The 17,054-nt window shown below is 42.9% G+C and overlaps 1 protein-coding gene across 7 annotated transcripts in view; it reads left to right on the top strand.

Moving 5' to 3' along the window:
* Positions 1 to 2,052, top strand: part of CCSER2 (coiled-coil serine rich protein 2) — a 120,659-nt gene extending 118,607 nt beyond the window's left edge. For 5 of the 7 annotated variants that reach the window (XM_072971186.1, XM_072971187.1, XM_072971189.1 and 2 more), the window contains one exon: positions 1,080 to 2,052. In XM_072971186.1, the coding sequence (XP_072827287.1) occupies positions 1,080 to 1,898 (819 nt within the window). In that variant the 3' untranslated portion in view covers positions 1,899 to 2,052. The remainder of the gene's footprint in view (positions 1 to 1,079) is intronic. The other 2 variants (XM_072971188.1, XM_006213094.4) reach the window with 1 other exon arrangement.
* Positions 2,053 to 17,054: the final 15,002 nt, after the last annotated feature.

Here is a 17,054-nt window from a genome sequence, read left to right as displayed (position 1 = left end):
TCCGTCCCTGTGTCACAGTATGACCACCAGTGGGCTCTTCCACATACCCTTTAACTGTTTGGACCATTGAAAGATAACCTTAAGATTCATATTTCTTTACTGAATGCCCAAAAGTAATGGAAGTTGTATGTTTCCTCTGATTTGTATAAAATATAACCACACAGTGAGTTCCAGAGGCGTGTGCAAGCATGTTGGCCTTAAGAGCTTTGATATTTTGGGCTTCTGAGCTTTAGTTCAAGTTACAGGCAATTGTAAATGTGTTTTACTCTAGACAGCATTCAAAAGGCTTGTTAATTTTAATCTTATTAATGGACGTTCACTCTCGGGGAGGGTAAATCTATTTTCCACATACCGGCCATATTAGAACCTTAGCTGATCCTTCAAATAGCAGTGAGACAGAGCAGATAAGCTGTGAAAACATTTTATATTCTGAAACTTTTCAACAAGAATGTTAAAGATAGGACATTTAGCTGAAGGTGTTGACCTATTTTTGTTTGGGTAATGAGACTTTCACAACCAAGAATATTATCTTCATTCTAAACTATATTTTTCTGCTGATAATTTTGTCAATTAGAGGTACAGCACCTGATACTTTAAAATTAATGCTTCCTCTAGTAAAATGTATTGAAGTGGTATATAGCTTTCCTTTAAAAAAATTTTTTTTAATGGGTAATATTCTGAAGGTCATAGTTACTGTCTGAATGTTTTATGGAGATTTAAAGTGCTGTAGAAATCATTCTGCCAAGCTCTCTTATATATATAAGTTTTAAATAATCAGTTAAGGTAGGAATCTTTTTTGTACAATAAGTCAGTACTTGCAGATTTTTCTTTTCTCCTGTTTGCTTTTGGATCTTGTTCAGTGTTAATGCCTGTACCATTTTGTTTGCATTATCACTCTTGTTTGTGTCTCATGAGTTACTTGAACATTGCAATTTCTTTTTTAATGTAAAAAACCCCCACATACTTGTCATATGAAAACATAGTTAAGTACCAGCGCAGCCCAGTTGGAACTTATATTATGACTTCTGGGTGGTAGTTCTAAGATGAATTGTTGCTGATGTTGTGTTTAATTTTAATAGCCTCAAGTACTACAGCCTTCCAGCAGCCTGCCCAGACCCACAAACCCCGCCCAGGGAAAACTAACAAAGCCGCAGCACATCGAGGCCCTCAGTGAGCGCACAGCCCAGGACGCGCATCAGGGTGTTGCACATCCGGATGGAAGCTTCACACGTGGCTTGCAGCAAGAAAGCAACAATGGTCTGGAAGGCCAGCCTTTTTCATCAAGCCTGCAGTTTACTAAGGATGTGACGAAGAGTACGCCCTCTGCAGCAAACTTGAACATGACCATGAATGCTCAAGAGCCTTATCATTCAGCAAGTCATCAAATTAGTGCCATGCAGTTTGTACCCACTTCTCTCCAGACGCCTCCCCAGTCAAGTACAGCAGACCAGGCTAAGGGAGTTGGAAGAAATCAGTCTTCACTGGAGGGCTACACATCTCAGCCCAAATCCTTGCAGCTTCTTAAGCCATCCGTTTTGAATTCTTTGGTACCTCCACCGGTTCCTGAAACATCTCCAAGTAGGACTCACACTTGTAAGAAGTCACCAGTGATCACACCATGTAATTCAGCAAAACCGCAGCCAACATCTAGTCAGACAACTCTTGCAAGTAATCCAAATCTAAAAGCATCTAAGCTCCGCCCCCCTTCTGGCTCTTTCAAACAAAAACAAACAAGCAGCCCCCGACTAGAGCCTCCAAACCTCCAGGCCAAGACAAGCATCCCAAGGCCACTGATGAGAAGAAAGGAGATTGTGCAGAACCCTAATGACAGTTTGAATTCTGGGGATTGTTTGGCCTCTAATCAATATTCTCGTCTTCCTAAACCAAAGATACATTAAGTAAATAGCCATCACCTGCCACTTTGCTTTTTTTTTTTTTAAAAAAAAAAAGAAAAAGGTTTGTTCTGTAATAAACTTTATGTGCAGTTTGCTACCGTGATGGAGGTTCCATTGAAAGCTTGCAAATCGTAAAATTAAAATGTGGAAGCTTCTACTCATTTGGCTCTTACATTTTATATCCTGGTTGAAGTACACAGCATTTGAGCATATTTGTCTCAGGTAAACACAAAAGTTTGCTTACCCATCGGAGGTCTACAGAAGGCTCTAATCATGTTATTCCATCCCTCTGCACATCAGAAAATTCCTAGCGTTCCACTTAGCAGGCAACACATGTGCTTTGCTGATTGCGTCCTTCTAAGGTCTGTATTGTGGTTCTCAGAGCCTCACCCCTTTTCACGTGTTCCTCCTGTGAATGTGGTTACTATTTTAACTAAAGATTTGGTGATAATGGAAGATAGTAAGCAGAATTCTGGCCAGTGATTTGTATATTTATAAGGTCTATGCAAAAGTTCTGTGATGAATAAAGGTGATCAGGCTTTGAATGGGAGGTTTATGTTAAGTCTTATTTTTCCTTGCTGTGGTCTCAGTATTTATTTACCAGACAAACTCCCCAGGCTAAAAATGTTTCATACTATATATGTAAACCAATTATATGTTGCTTTAGCATCTTGTTTCTCTCTCTCTCTCTCTCTCTCTCTCTCACTCTCTCACACACACACACACACACACACACACACACACCATTTGTGTTTGTTTTTGTTACTGCATACATTTTGGAACGCTTGAGTGAGATACATCTTGAAACCTGACCTCAAGGTGTATTCATCTGTAACATATGTTGGTGCTAGCGTTTCTGCTGGTAATTCCATTTTGAACCCTATAGGCTTATGGATCCATGATAGCTGTTTTAAGTTTCCACAGCATATATTTTAAATTAAGTCTTTACTGTAATATTTATATTTATTGACTTTCTGCTAATATCCGAAGACTGGAATAATGAACTTGAAATGTTTGCACAAAACTTTGAGGGGGTGTAAATAAATATCCCACACATAGGGATTTAAAACTATTTTCTATAGAAGAATGAGTTGAAATATTTTGTGTAGAATTACAAATTTAAGTAGGACTATCTTGAGGAAGCTGGAATCGTAATAGTTTTGTTTTTCTGAGTTTTCCAGGTTTCCATTTTATGTTGGTGTGTGTTTGAATGACATTTCTTGAAAAGTAGATTTGAGAAGAAAAATAAAATTGGAAAGGGGAAATTGTGTTTTATTAAAAGGCATTTAAAGATATTTCAATGGCAATATGCTTGTTTATGCCAACGTGCTAGGAAGGTGGCTGTGGAACTGCCGAGGGACCATGCGTGTTAACCTAATCATGCTGCGGGCCAGTTGTCAGATGGTTCAATAAGTTTGCCTTCCTGTTCTCCCAAATCATGTCCTCTCTAGGCTGTTCAGCTGTTGTTACTTTCATTAGAATCAACATCTCTCAGACAGCCTTTTACAAACTCAATTTTTGTTGTGATCAGCTGACCAAAAATTTATCAAAAGAAATTATGGCCAAAAAATTAGTCACTCAAATTTCTAGGGATTCCTTTTAAAAATGTATGTTGCCCCCTTTCAGAGGTACAACACAGCAGGTGCTTTAAGAGAAATTTGGAAAGAGGCGTTTACTACCATTTTGACTAGTCTCCCCTTACCTATCAGGGAACCATTTGAGTGAATCTGCCATTCACTGGAAACCGACCATTCTTGGACTTGGTACCAGGCGAGCAACACGAATCTAGGATCATACTCTCACTTGACAGCACTTCTGCCAGAGAAGCACTGAGTTTAGAAAGTTTTTCACATAGTCTGAATGTTGTTAGTGCGCTAAGTGATCAGACACAGCAGGAAAGCTCTTTTTCCTTCACAGGGATGAACAGTCATAGCGAAGCTAGAAGTGGGTACATGTCTTTCCTTTTGAAGGAAAAAGAAAACTGATCTATATTTGCAAAGGGCATGTTTCCCTAAAGTAAAACATGCTGATTAGTTGGTTTTGGTTTATTTAGAAGTTGGTATGGACTCTTACGAAACATTATTTACAAGCAGACCTCTACCTTTAGGGGAAAGTTTAACATTTTTATTTTTAACCTCCTAGTCTGAGGGAAATGTCTTTGTTATATAAAAATGTTGACTCCTATAATCTGTTTTTTTCTCATCCTGTTTTATTTTTTTCTCCCTGATGAATTTACAGAAATATTAATTCATTTCACTTCCTCTGTACCTTTGCTGAGCCTTAATCTTGGCAGAGGCTGAGCAATGTAATTATGAAGCATAATATATTTAAGAGCAAAAAATCTAGGATGCTTGCAAAAAACAGCAAAGTATTTGCCTTCAGTTTCTTTAAAAACTGCAAAAATATTATGCTCGTTTGCTCCTTAGTAAATGTTAAGTCAGAAATGAGGTGAGGATGTAGCTTACCTGAACAATCAGAGGTCACTCTCAGATTTGGCCTGATGTCTGTTGAGTGCTTTTGTAAGTCAGCTCTGTGCCAAATCCTTCTCCACAGGACCCCAGACCACTTTTTTTCTTGGTTCTTGTGATTTTGGGGAAGATGGTTGCAGTGTATGAATTCCGGATCCCAAAGAAGAAGTTTTATGGGAGTTAGTTAAGTTTCATATTTGTGAAAGAGAATATAGAGTATGTAGAATTGTACATTTGGCTGTTAATGGGCTGCGTATCAAATCTGCGTATCTTGAAAGAAGACAGCTTGGCCTAAGGAGTTCATTAGTACAAATGCAGATGATTTTAAGGCATTAAAGGATTATATGGTTTTATCATTAAGAGTGTTTCTAATAACTGAGACCGTCTAGCATTTTTCTTTTGGAGTCTCAATTTAATTTGTGCAATATTTTCAGGCATATAGACTACTGTTCATTGTATTTATATAGGTATTAGGGAACTTAAACTAAGTATTTTAAGAAGTAAAAAATCTGAATATGAAAGAAAATATCAGATTTGCACTTTAAATGAGCTTAATTGCTTGGAGTTGTGCCTGAAATATCGAAATGCCTCCTGCTGGGTGTGGCTTTCTTTGTTGAAATGAATTTCTTTATAATTGTTGCTGTTCCAAGTACAGCCTTTCACAGTTGTATCCTGAGCATGTCACTTTTCCCATTAAAGCACTAAGTTCTTTGAATGTTTCATTGTCCCCTTCAGTATTTTACTTCAGATGTATCAAAGAACGTGATCCCCCTACGGCTGACACTTCTAAATCTTCCTGTAGCATCTGTGGGGTAACGGCCACAGAGATGCACTCTTCATTTCTGAGCAGAGTTGTCACGATAGTTTCCTGGTCTGCAGGGCACTGAGGATGTAATTTGGAATCACCAAATAGGCCTGCAATGAAGAGCAATAAGACTGCAGCATAGTTTCAGTTTCCTCTCAATCTTACATCATGGTTTTCGTGTTTATGACTTAGTTGGGTGGTCATGTCTGCATGCCTATGCGCACATTTGAACATTAATTATAGCTGTAATACAGAAACCTGGTGTTTTTCCTTGGGGGTGATGACCTTGCTGTTTTTCTTGATTCTGATGCCTGAATTCTATTTTAAAATTTTCTTTCCACACCTCCCTTCAGTTTTTCTGCTGCAGCAATTTGAAAGAGTATATTTGGGTAAATGATTGTAATGGTGGGCACCAGTCTACAACTGTGCTGTTAATTAAAGATATATCATGTGATTGAAAAGCTTGTTGGGGAAAAACTACCCACTTTCTTCTTGGTAAAGTATCACCACAACAAAAGAATACTGACTTTAAGAATTTAAAGTCTCTTAAGTCATTACTGACTAAAAACAAAAACACCACCATCTCTTCATATCTGCAGTATTGTTTTTTCCATTAATTAAAAAAAAACCAGTTCAGAGTAAATACTGTATATTAGAAGTTGCTTGTAAAATGAATTATAAAAGCTGGATGTAAAGTCTCTTTCCTGAAAATGTTGGCATAGTAAATTAAAATAAAGTTCATAATTATAAAAATTTTCTTGTCCTCCACATTGACGTCCACAGTGTACTTTTTCTCATACCTTTTTCCCACAAAAATCTAAAAAAAACCTGTTCATTTGGTTGACTTTTTTTTTTCAGCTCTTATTCACACACTACCTTCTACACACACATCATACTCCAAGCCCCCATTGATAAAGGGAATTTATTTTATTTTGCAATTTAGCTCTATGTGTTAGTCATTATATAATAGGATATTAAAAGTTGATGTGGTGATACATCCTATTATTAACCCAGAATGGCTACATAAATGCCAGAAAAAGAGTGAAGGGAATTTTATTAGTAATACATTTGATAGTGGCATTTACCATGTCTTACTACACCTGTATCAGTTTTAAGGCTCTGAGTTGTTAGCAAGTATTCTCTTAGCTTAACTCAAAAATGTCCTGTTTAGTCTGTCATCAAGTGCAGTCATTTCAGTTCCCTGGTACGTCCATTCTGAAAATCTTGCTCCCCCCTCCCCCCCAACCCCCGCAAAAAAGGCAAGTAGAAGTTAGCTCTGCCTTCTTCTGTTGACAGGGTTTAAGTAATCTGGTGGGATACTGACGTATGTCATCGCTGTGTCAGCCGCTCGGTGTGCGGAGATGAGGACCCCATGGTGCTTCACGGGACTTAAGGACCCACAGGCGGTTTTTAACTCCATCCCATCCAGCTCACCATCTTGTTCTGGACATAACAGTAAAACTCCTTTCCTCCTCCTCTCATTTCATTCTGAGCGTTAATTCCCTTGCACTCTTCTCATCTTTGCTTCTGTGTTATGTTCTTGGCTACCTGCCTTCACTTCCCTTTGAAAACCTGGCCTTTTGTAATAACCTGATTTTATTCAAGAATTCCGTTTTCAGCCATACCGGATACGCTTCAGTACTCTGCGTCCTCTTCGTTAGCTGATTAGTCAAGATTGAATTTTGAAGTTTCTCAACTATCTTAAGCCACCTTCCCTTTTTGACCTCAGCCCATAAGATCTCACTTTCTGAAGTCTTCTTTTAACAATCAGTTTAAGTCCAGGCTTTGTTTTCCTTCCATCGCTTTCTCTTGTAGAGACATAAAATCTAGTATGTCTGGTAGATATCTTTGGTTACCTGCCATTTTCTGCCATGTGGTCCTTGAGAAATTTAGGTCATCCAGAAACATCTTCACCTCGTTCACGAATTTCCCTCAAACCTCAAATTAACATTCAGCCTGTGAAAAAACAAAAGGGGCAGAAAGAAAACAGTTCTCCACAGGCTTTTCTCTGCTTTTTCAGCCGTAAAAATGGTATTGCTATTTTCCAGATTTCGAAACATGACCTATTATTAATCCACACGAATTCATTCACACATCCATTTGGAAGATGAATGCTTCTTAGGTAATATTCTAGGTGATTTGCAGTTTTCTGCAAAAGGACATCTCAAATGTTAATCTGCTAAAGTGAAAGGTATCTCTTTTCATTCTTTGCAATAATATTACTGAAACACCTGACGTGTGCCAGTCCCTGGGTTCCATCTTGTGGCAGAGGATGAGTGATTCAGTCCCTGCCTTGGAGGAGATCAAATCCCAGCAGGACAGACAAGCTCTCCAAACAAAAAACCTTAAGAGGGCTAAGTATACACGTAAAGAGATGTTTGCAGTCACATGTGAACTTGCCTCCAGAGCCATTCTTCCTCAGCTAGTGTGCCTTTGTGTTAGAATTTTTTAAGATTACAGCTAAACAAAAATTAGATCATTATCACATAATCTCTAGTAGGTAGTGTTACATGCAGCCCGCCTGGGACGTTTTTAAGCACATGACCAGTTTAAAAATACTTCTGTGTCATAGGGGAGTTTTCCTGACAAACTTTAGTTGAGATTTTGCACTTATGTAATATAAATTAAAGGTAGTTCAAGTGCAAATATGAATAAAAATGGAAAGCAGAAGTAATAGGACCTGTGATCAATTATTAATGCATGTGTTTCTTAAATTGTGTGGCAGACTGATGCTGAGATGCAAAACTCCTTGCCACCTCAGTCAGGTTCAAAGATCCAGGGCTCGACAGAGCTTGGAGGAGGTGCTCAGGAAAGAGTCTGGGCCCAACCTGGCAGCTCATCTCAGCCCCACCCCCCCAACCCTGAGCCTTGGTCTGACTGCTCTTATTCTAAAAGGACATTGGGATTGAGCCAAGGGAAGGGGAGTGGAGCACGATCTCCTGCCTTTCAGAACTCCCCAGGAAGGGGAGAAGGGAGAAGCAGAGGAGACCAGATTTAAAATCACTTGTGAATATTGCAAAAAGCATTACTTAAGTCGCAGAATGGACCAACCACAGAAGTGCGAAAGGACAATGGGAAAAATCAAAGGGCAGCTCCCTTACACACCTTTATCTTCAAAGAGCTGTTTAAAAGAAAGGAAAATTCGAAATAACTGTTTGACAGCAGAAGAATTAAATTATTTCATCCATATGAGAGAATAATTCTATAGTCAATGCTCTTGAAGAATATTTACTCAGAATATTCATATTATAATGATCTTTACTCAAAATAGTCTCATAACTGGGGACAAAAGCAAAATAACAAAACTATTAATGCAGTACAATTCAAAATATATGTGCTTGTAAACCCCTATAAAAGAACGTGTTAAAAATGGTGATAGAATTGCGGGTGGTTTTATTTTTTTATCTTCATCTTACACATTTTTAAAAAAATTATGAGACGGTGCCTTGAGGATCAGAGAGAAGTTGTTCTTGTTTTAAATAACAGGGTCGTTTCTATCGCCAAGGCAACAGTTGTTAAGCACCTGGCACACAGGCATTCAATAACTGATCACCCCGAACCCCACCTCCATCCCCCAACACACTACTCTGAGCCTAGGGAAAAAGTCTTATGAGAAGGGAGAGTTGGGTCTCCTTGTCCTGAGGGATTTCTAACTTTAATCATAGCTATCACCACAACTCTATAGTCCTCATTTAAGTTTCGGACCCAGAGCCTTCCCTGAGCCCAGCTGACACACGCTATGACAGTAAAATTAAGAGGAACAAACTGTAAAGCCACAGGCAACTTCCGTGCCGCCAGGCTTCCTCTCGGCCCCTGGGCCTGCCTGGTCCGCCTTGAACTCTTACTCATCCTTCAAGACTCAGTCTTCTGTCTGGCCGTCTCTGATCCCGCTGGGTCTGCACAGCACATGGAAGCAGTTGCCTGAGTGGGAGCCCTCATGGCCCTGGAGGGAGCTCATCCTCCCTAGCGGACTGAACTCCTCCAGGACTGACGCTCAGCCTCTCTGGTCACAGGCACACGTGTTACACAAGTGGGCAAACAGAAGGTCAGAACAGGACCTGCAGAAAGAGTGACACTGAATTTGAAAATCCTCTCTTTCTCCAACCATTTGAGCTGAAGGTGGGAAGGGTGAGGGCTGGAGTGGGACATTTTAATTCCCTGAAGTCTCCCTTATTCACTCACAACTATGCATGAACACCCTGAAACGGACGATATAGAGAACAAGCTATGTAAGAACATGGTACTGAGGGGACGATATAGCTCAAGTGGTAGAGCACATGCTTAGCATACACAGGGTCCTGGGTTCAATCCCCAGAACCTCCTCTAAAAATAAAACTAAATAAATAAACCCAATTACCTCCCCCCCACCAAAAAAAAGAACATGGTGTAGCAGGATGTGAAATGTCACTAGTATGCCACAACTTGGTTAAACTGTCCTCAGCAAAATGTTCCTCTTCCCTCCTGTGCCCCGCCAGACCCCTAAGGACCACCACACATGCTCACTGCACTCCGTCAAGAAGAGGAGCGGAAAAGGAATTCCAAGCAAGCAACCTATGAAGCTCCCAGCATGTAGTCACTCAGTTTGCCCAGAGAAAGAGAATTCTTCCCACAACTCTTGTTCTCAATATTTACTTCTCTGTAGCTGGTGGCCAAACCTCACGCTCACTTTTCCAATAACTTCTAAATGTAAATGAAGTTCTTTGACCGATGATTATGTTTCTCCACCTAGGAAAATGGTCATTTTTTCCCTTTTTTCTGAATAAGCCCCTTCATGCTTAACCATTTTATCCTTCTGCCACTCAGCACTTGTAAAGTGAATGTGCAAGCTCAGGAAGTCACAGACAAGAGCCTTTGCACCATGTGCACGCAGTGTCTGATTCCCTGCCGGGCGGCCTGCGAGGAGAGAAGAGACTTGTGCAGAAATAGATGAGCTGTGCCCATCAGGGCGCAGGCGGGCGGGCCTCTGTGAGTGGAGTTTGTAGCTGGGGGAGGTGGGAGCTCGGAGATGCTCTGTCCCCTGGTCGGCCTGAAGTAGGCGAGGAGATGCACTCTCTTTTTAGCTCCTTTTAATCCAGGTGGTCTGTACTTTCTCACTCCAGCTTCTGAGTATTGCCAGCAGGCAAAAGGATTTTGCCCAGCTTCTCTCAGTTTTTTGTATTACATGTTTTAGATGTATGCTACCGAAACACAGCACAGACCCTCATGTCCCATACACATACATTTAGCACAGGAAGAGACGGGGATGAGGGGTGGGGGATGGGGTAGGACAGTACTTTTCATGGGAACCAAGAAACTTCAGGAAAGGTTAAGGTACCATCAGTGGGGTGAATTGTAATACCTGGTGGGTTTATACTTGTATATAGACTATTCAATTCTACAATGTGAAGTTTGTTTTCCAAATCTGAACTTCTTTTGCTGCAACATAAACCAAAAAATTAAATCCAACAAAACCACTTTTAAAAAACAAAATTGAGGTATAGTTGACGTACAATGTTATGTAAGTTTCAGGTGTGCAACATAGTGATTCACAATTTTTGAAAGTTATACTCCATTTATAGTTATCATAAAATATTGGTTATATTCCCTGTGCCATATCCTTGTAGCTTATTAATTTTATACAAAATCATCATTGTTATTGAAAACTGCAGAAGGTACAGTAAGTCTCAAAGGAAATGCAGAGTTTGGTTTTTTTTTTTTTTTCTTTTCCAGTTCTCCAGGTATAGACTATGCTGGAGAAATACCATTATTAAGGCCCCCAGGAAATGAAGGATGAGGAATGAGAAAGCTTGGTCACAAAACCAGAATGTCTGTTGAGGGCTTCTCTTTGCCCAAAAACAGAGTTAAAGTCTTTATAAATGCAACTATTACACATGAAGGACCCATTTTGTTTAGTGCTGAGTGCAATGGAAAACACAAATCATAGTCCAGCAGCCAAAAGTAAGTTTACAATAGTGTAAATTTTTTACTTGCCTTGTTAAATGGAATCCAAATATATAGTCTGCACAGTGACATTCGTAAAGAGGTCTGCTCGCCTGTCCAGCCCACTCCCCACAAGCCTTCCCAATGGCCTGAGCTGGTCCAAGAACATCTTTCTCTGCTCACCCCACCGCTTCCCTCCAAGTCCCTTGTCCTCAGGACAGCAGGGCCTGGAGTTAATCCTACAGCCTCACACAAAGAAGAGCCTGGGGGCCAAACGGAGGCCCCATTTCAAACATCTTGCATACTCACAGGCATAGTAGTACCAACTTTAGTTTATAAATGAGCACTGTGCCAAGTACTCTGATGGGGGCTTTATGTGTTAATTACAGCGATCATAGCCATTAACCCTTGATGTCCTGTGTGTGACAGTCTTCATTCAAAGCCCTGTATACTACCCTTTAATTCTCACAACAATCCTATGAAGTAGACATTAGTGTCTCCGTTTTACAGAGAGGCAGGGAAGGCTCAGAGAAGTTAAATAAGCTGCCTGAGATCTCACAGCCATTAAATAGCACAACAGAATTTGAAACTAGGCCATCTGGTTCAGAGTCCATGCAATTAATCCCAAGGCTATTACCCCTACTTAAGGTATATTTCATCTCAGTTGACTTTCACAACAGTGCTTCCTTTCTCACGTGATAAAACTGAGACTCGGGGTGTTAAAAGTCACTTGCCCAAAGTCACACAGCTATTAAATAGCAGAATTGGCTCCGGTGGGGGTTGAAGCCAATACATTTTATTGAACTATGCTGCCATCTAGTGGTAAAATTTGGAAACTTCCTTACACAGACATACCTTGCCCATTTCCAAAAGACAACAAAGTTTCTTCATATTTTAGAAGACAGAAATCCTGCAAAATCCCCAAAGTATTGAAATAAGAGCAAAGGGACAACACCTAGATGATAATGGAAGTATGGCTGAGACAATATCTTTTAACTATGAGCAGACTTGGTTCTGAGTTTCCTGGCAGCCAAGGCAAAGAGGGAAACTTCTGTGTTCCATTTTTTTTATTGCCAAAAAAAAAAAAAAACACAAAAAAAAACCCCACAAAAAACAAAACCAAAAAGCAGTATATCAATAAATCATAAGAGTTTTCCTGGTCTTGTATTTCATTAGTAATTCAACAATAACAGCACTAAAAATGCTAGAGGTGCCCTCTGTGTGGAAATTTATTTACCTGGAAAAGCCAACCTAGAGTCTCAATGGACCCGGTGTGCCTTGTTTACATAGGAGCCTGCCTCCTCTCCCCAGGCGGTCCCTCCTGGGATGGGAATGCCCTGTGAAGGCTTCAGCAAACTATCCACTAGGTCTTTCAGGCCCAGGTGCCCACATTTATGGTACTTTTGGCCCAGTTATGCTTCAGAAGCAGCACTGAGGACCTGACACTCTGGTTTGGACTCTGGAAGATGACAGTGATAGTACTTAGTTGGTCGTGAGCTCCCAGAGATAGAATCTAGACCTGAGCAGTCCAATAAGGCAGCCATGGTCCACACGTGGCTGCTGAGCACTTGAAACATGGCTAGTCTGAACTGAGATGTCCTGTAGGTGTAAAATCCACACCAGATTTCATATGAAAAAGTAAAATATCTCATTAATAATTTCTACACTCATTACATTTTGTAATAAATTATTTCATATTAGGTTAAATAAAACATGTTTTATAAAATTAATTTTACCTATTTTTTTAAAATTTTTAAATATTTTCTAAAAAATTTAAAATCACCTGTGTGGCTAGCATTGTATTTCTGTTCAGGTTGGTGTAGACCATTTCCCCCCTTTTCCAGCGCATACCAAAGAGCAGTTGGACTCTGAACTGTGGTTGCCATGTGCAATGTCCAGGATCCCTAAGGATCTTCTGTGCTGTTGAGAGAAGAAACCTTTTCCTTGTCTTCCAAACACAGACTGGCTCCAGAGGGAATTTTCAAGACCCTGACACAAAACATACCAAAGCTGGGTTAGAGTTGGAGAATTTGACTAAAATGTTCAGTAGTCCCCAACAATTCTGCTCCGCCCGTTGGAACATCTGGGTCTCTCGATGTGTGTAAACAGTACTAGGACAAGGAAGGTATTACCAACAGTGGGAGAGGAGGAAGCAGAAAGCAGGTTTGTTTTTCTGGAGTCCAGAATGAACAACCCCGTGTATCCGAGTGGGTTTCGCTTTTGTAAAATGTTCTCCAGTCTCCAGGTGTACATTGCTCTGTCCTCTGCAGGGTTTCGGTCTCCACCCCCTAAGGCACTCTCTGATTTGCTTTTGCATTGGTTGTAGCTTTTAGAGGCCAATCTCTGCCAAATTTCCTCTGGACTTTGAAAAGGCTGGAGGCAGGGAAATCAGAGCATAAGGCTTTTGTAAATTATCAACATCTCAAGTTGCACAGAGTTTCATCCACGCAGGAACCACAAGTCCCCAGTCACATAACTGAGCTCATCATTGCTGTGATTCCATTTTTTTTTCTGCATCATGTGTTACAATATTAAGAGGCAATTTCCCAGAAGTTTTAGCTGCTTTTCTCTGACTGTGCCAATTATATCAAAAACAAACTCTCACTGTCACATCAAGTGTATGTCAGCAAATCCCAGTGCGCCATGCTCTGCGTAATTACTCGATGAAGCAAAATTTCTTTAGCGAGTTGTTGGAGGACAACAGGAATCTTAGGCAAAATCCAAAAGATGGCATCAGGCCCTTCTATGTACCCTGGACAGAGGGTGGGGAGCCACACGTGCATGAGCCTCTTCCTGGGGCTCAGAGCTGGGCAGGGGAACGATGAGAAGCCCCCTGCTGATGTGCGCAGGATTCACTGTGGGGCTTGGTCCTTTGGTACATATGAATTTTGGGGGGTAGATTTGAAAGCCTCTCGTAGCCTGTAGAGGACGCAGCTTTGGAGTGGCTAAGTGACTGCCTCCTGGTGGGCACTCCATATGTCCTGCTGAATGAAAGGATGGATGAAGCTGAGTAAGTCTGCTAGTCTTCCTGCCTGTTACTCTGGGCCATTTCTTTTGAGCTCCCCAAAATTTCAAGGAGGCCCTAGAGGGGCCATGCACCCAGCTCAGGCTAAAGCTCTCAGGGGAGGGCCAGGTCCCTGGGCCAAGAGTTGCTTTTTGAGCCCCCAGGCCAAAAAGGAACCTTGAGGGTAAAACAGTGGGGGCTGTGCCACACGGCACCCTTCCCCCCAAGGGGAGAGGCTGCTCCTCTGCAAGTGGCTATTGTAGAATATCCGGTTCTGTCAAGTGCCTATCAATTTGAGTAAGGCCCGGTAAGGAGCTGCAGGAGCCTCCCTCCTCTCCCTCCTCCGGCCGCCAGGTGGCGCTTCCTTCCCAAGGGCCTTTCCTTGCCAGTTCCTTCTGAGCCTGGGGTGGACCGCTTCCAGGACCTGCATTCCCAGAAATGGCCACATGGGGGCGCGCGGCGCCCGCTCCGGAGCAGCTTCTGGGTCGGGAGACGAACTAGAAAGGCAGGCAGGACGACGATCGAGGACTCCCTTTAGGATCGCAGGGGCCCTGGGGCCCCCTCCTCGGACGCCTGTCTGAGGGCGGGATCTCCCCTGAGCGTCTGAGAGGCGACGCCCCTGTGCCTGGAGGTCTCCTCCGACTTTATTTCCAAGAACGCCACCCCGACGGCAGCGCCCTCCAGGCGGGGCTGTTCAGAGATGGAAGATGCCTCTAGTTAACAGGGAACGCTTAGTCCTTCTCAAGTGCGGAGGAGACTGAAGAGGGTCTGTTCCAGTATAGAAGGTGCTGGGGGTTCCTCCTGGCGGCGGGGTGGGCAGCAGAGTAGGAGACAGGGCGCCAGCCGAGGCCTGGGAACAACAGGCAGGCAGGGGGCTGGCTCAGGGACCTTCTGCGGTCCCAGCTTCCCCCCTTCCCCCACCGGGAGTCGGGAGTGGATGTCTGTGGTTTGCAGGACCCCAGCTGGGGAACCTTACTGGTGAGAGAGAGGGGCTGATCACAAAGTTGACAACTGAAGTAGGAGTTCCTGACCTTCAGTCCTGTCCTGAGTGATACAGGGAACCAGCTTCCGGACTCTCACAGGAGAGGCTGGGGCAACCGGGCCCTGCCCAGGTCCGGACCAGATGACACAGGAGCTGGAGCCTGCGCAGTAACAGCGCCAGCACCGGCGCTCACTGCGGGCGGGTGCTCCCCACCCGACATGGTGCCTCAATCCCACCACCACTCAGGTGCTCAGGTCCCGGGTTACAGGTGAGGAAACAAAAGCACAGTCAGCTCAGCTGTAGGGGGTACAGGGCTGTGGGTCTGACCTTAACCACTGCAGTTCTGTGGCCTCAGTACCTGGACTCACCCGCTTGTCTTAGGTTTCCTGTCTGAGATCAGAATCCGTGTCTCACACGGCCTAGACATTCCAGCGTTGCGGGGGTGAAATGAGTTTCTTGTAAGACACTAGTGTTACAGTAAAGAACAAATCTGACTCCATACTAGCTCTGTTCCTTTGGCTTTAACCCTGTGCCCTGTTTTCTAGAATTTAGTCTTGTACCTTTTGTACAAGAATGTTGCCTTTAGCCTGAAATATACAGGAGAGCCTATTCTCAAGGTTCTGACCTTTAAGGATATTAACACATTTGCACTTACATAAAGATAACAAGTTGCAGAATAGAAAATAACGTTTATTTTGTTAGAGGTTTTACAGGGGCACCATGACCGGACCCACTTGGACAGGTGCAAGAACAAAGGATTCCAAGAACAAAGAATTCTTACTCCAAGAAGTTTGCAACAACCAACTACACCCCCTCCCCTTTTTAGTACAAAAAGAGCCTGAATTCTGACTTGGGGAAGATGGTTCTACAAGACATCAGTCTGCCATCTTTTTTGGTCTGCCGGCTTTCCGAATAAAGTCGCCATTCCTTGCCCCAACACCTAGTCTCCCAATGTGGTAAGCAGAACAAGTTTGGACTTGGTAACACTAGGGTGGGTCCAGGCCCAGAGTGGTGGTTCAGGAAAAAGCTTTCCTAGTGAGGCAGGGTTTGGAATTCCAATGGTGAAGGACAGGGGTGGAGGGTGGTCTCACAACTCCCTGGGGGATTTCTTCTGTATTTCATAAGTGAAAATCTGGAGTTCGTTTATTCAAAAGATGTTAATCAAGTGCTTGCTCTGTGTCAGCCCCAGTTCTAGGTGTCAGGGAGGCACCAGAGTGGGGAAAAAGACACAAATCCTTACCTTCCTGAAACTTACATTCTGGTAGGAAAGACAGAAAAGCAGTAAGATAAATAGACCTTTAAATGATGCTATGGGCTATAAAAAACGGAGCAGGACAGAAGAGGTGGAGCCTGTGTGAGAGTGTGTATGTGTGTGTGTGAGATTCTGGGTACGAGCAGGAGGCCGGGGCTGGCCTCACTGAGAAGGTACCATTCCACTTGATCCCCAAGGGACGTGCAGTGAGCCAGGGGACCCACCCGCCGACCTGAGGCTGCAGGGCCTGGAGAAGCAAGTTTACAAGCCCTGGTGCATCTTGCAGGCCCTTCAGAGTCCTTAGTGCTGGCATCTGTAGAAAAATGATGGGTCGTGCCCTCAAAGGCTGCGGGACAGCAATTCCTGTAAAAACAAGGCAGGGCACGTGGAGACAAGAAACGCTACAAGAAGGTGCCTGTCCTTGAGATGAGTAGCTGGTTACAGTTGTAATACACTTGATTATGTAAATAATTAAAAACTTTGGATGGCAACAGGCAGAAATGCTGAACTTGATCTTCGCAAAGTGTTTTACTTAAAATCATGAGAAGTTCCGCCAGTTAAGGCGCTGAGGAGGCAGCTGCTCCTAGAAACGTGTGTGTGTCCCCAAGGTCCTGCTTCAGGAGGTCATTACGGCTCCTGTGCGCGGGCCTGCGAGGGGCCAGCCCGCGGTGGCCCTGGAAGTCAGGGCTCCTGGCCAGCACGGCTCTCGTCTGCCTGGCAGGCGGAAGC

Source organism: Vicugna pacos, chromosome 11 (assembly GCF_048564905.1).
Source record: "Vicugna pacos chromosome 11, VicPac4, whole genome shotgun sequence".
NCBI classification, from domain to species: domain Eukaryota; kingdom Metazoa; phylum Chordata; class Mammalia; order Artiodactyla; family Camelidae; genus Vicugna; species Vicugna pacos.
The sequence above is the reverse complement of the archived record's forward strand: the minus strand, read 5'-3'. Positions and strand labels throughout refer to the sequence as shown.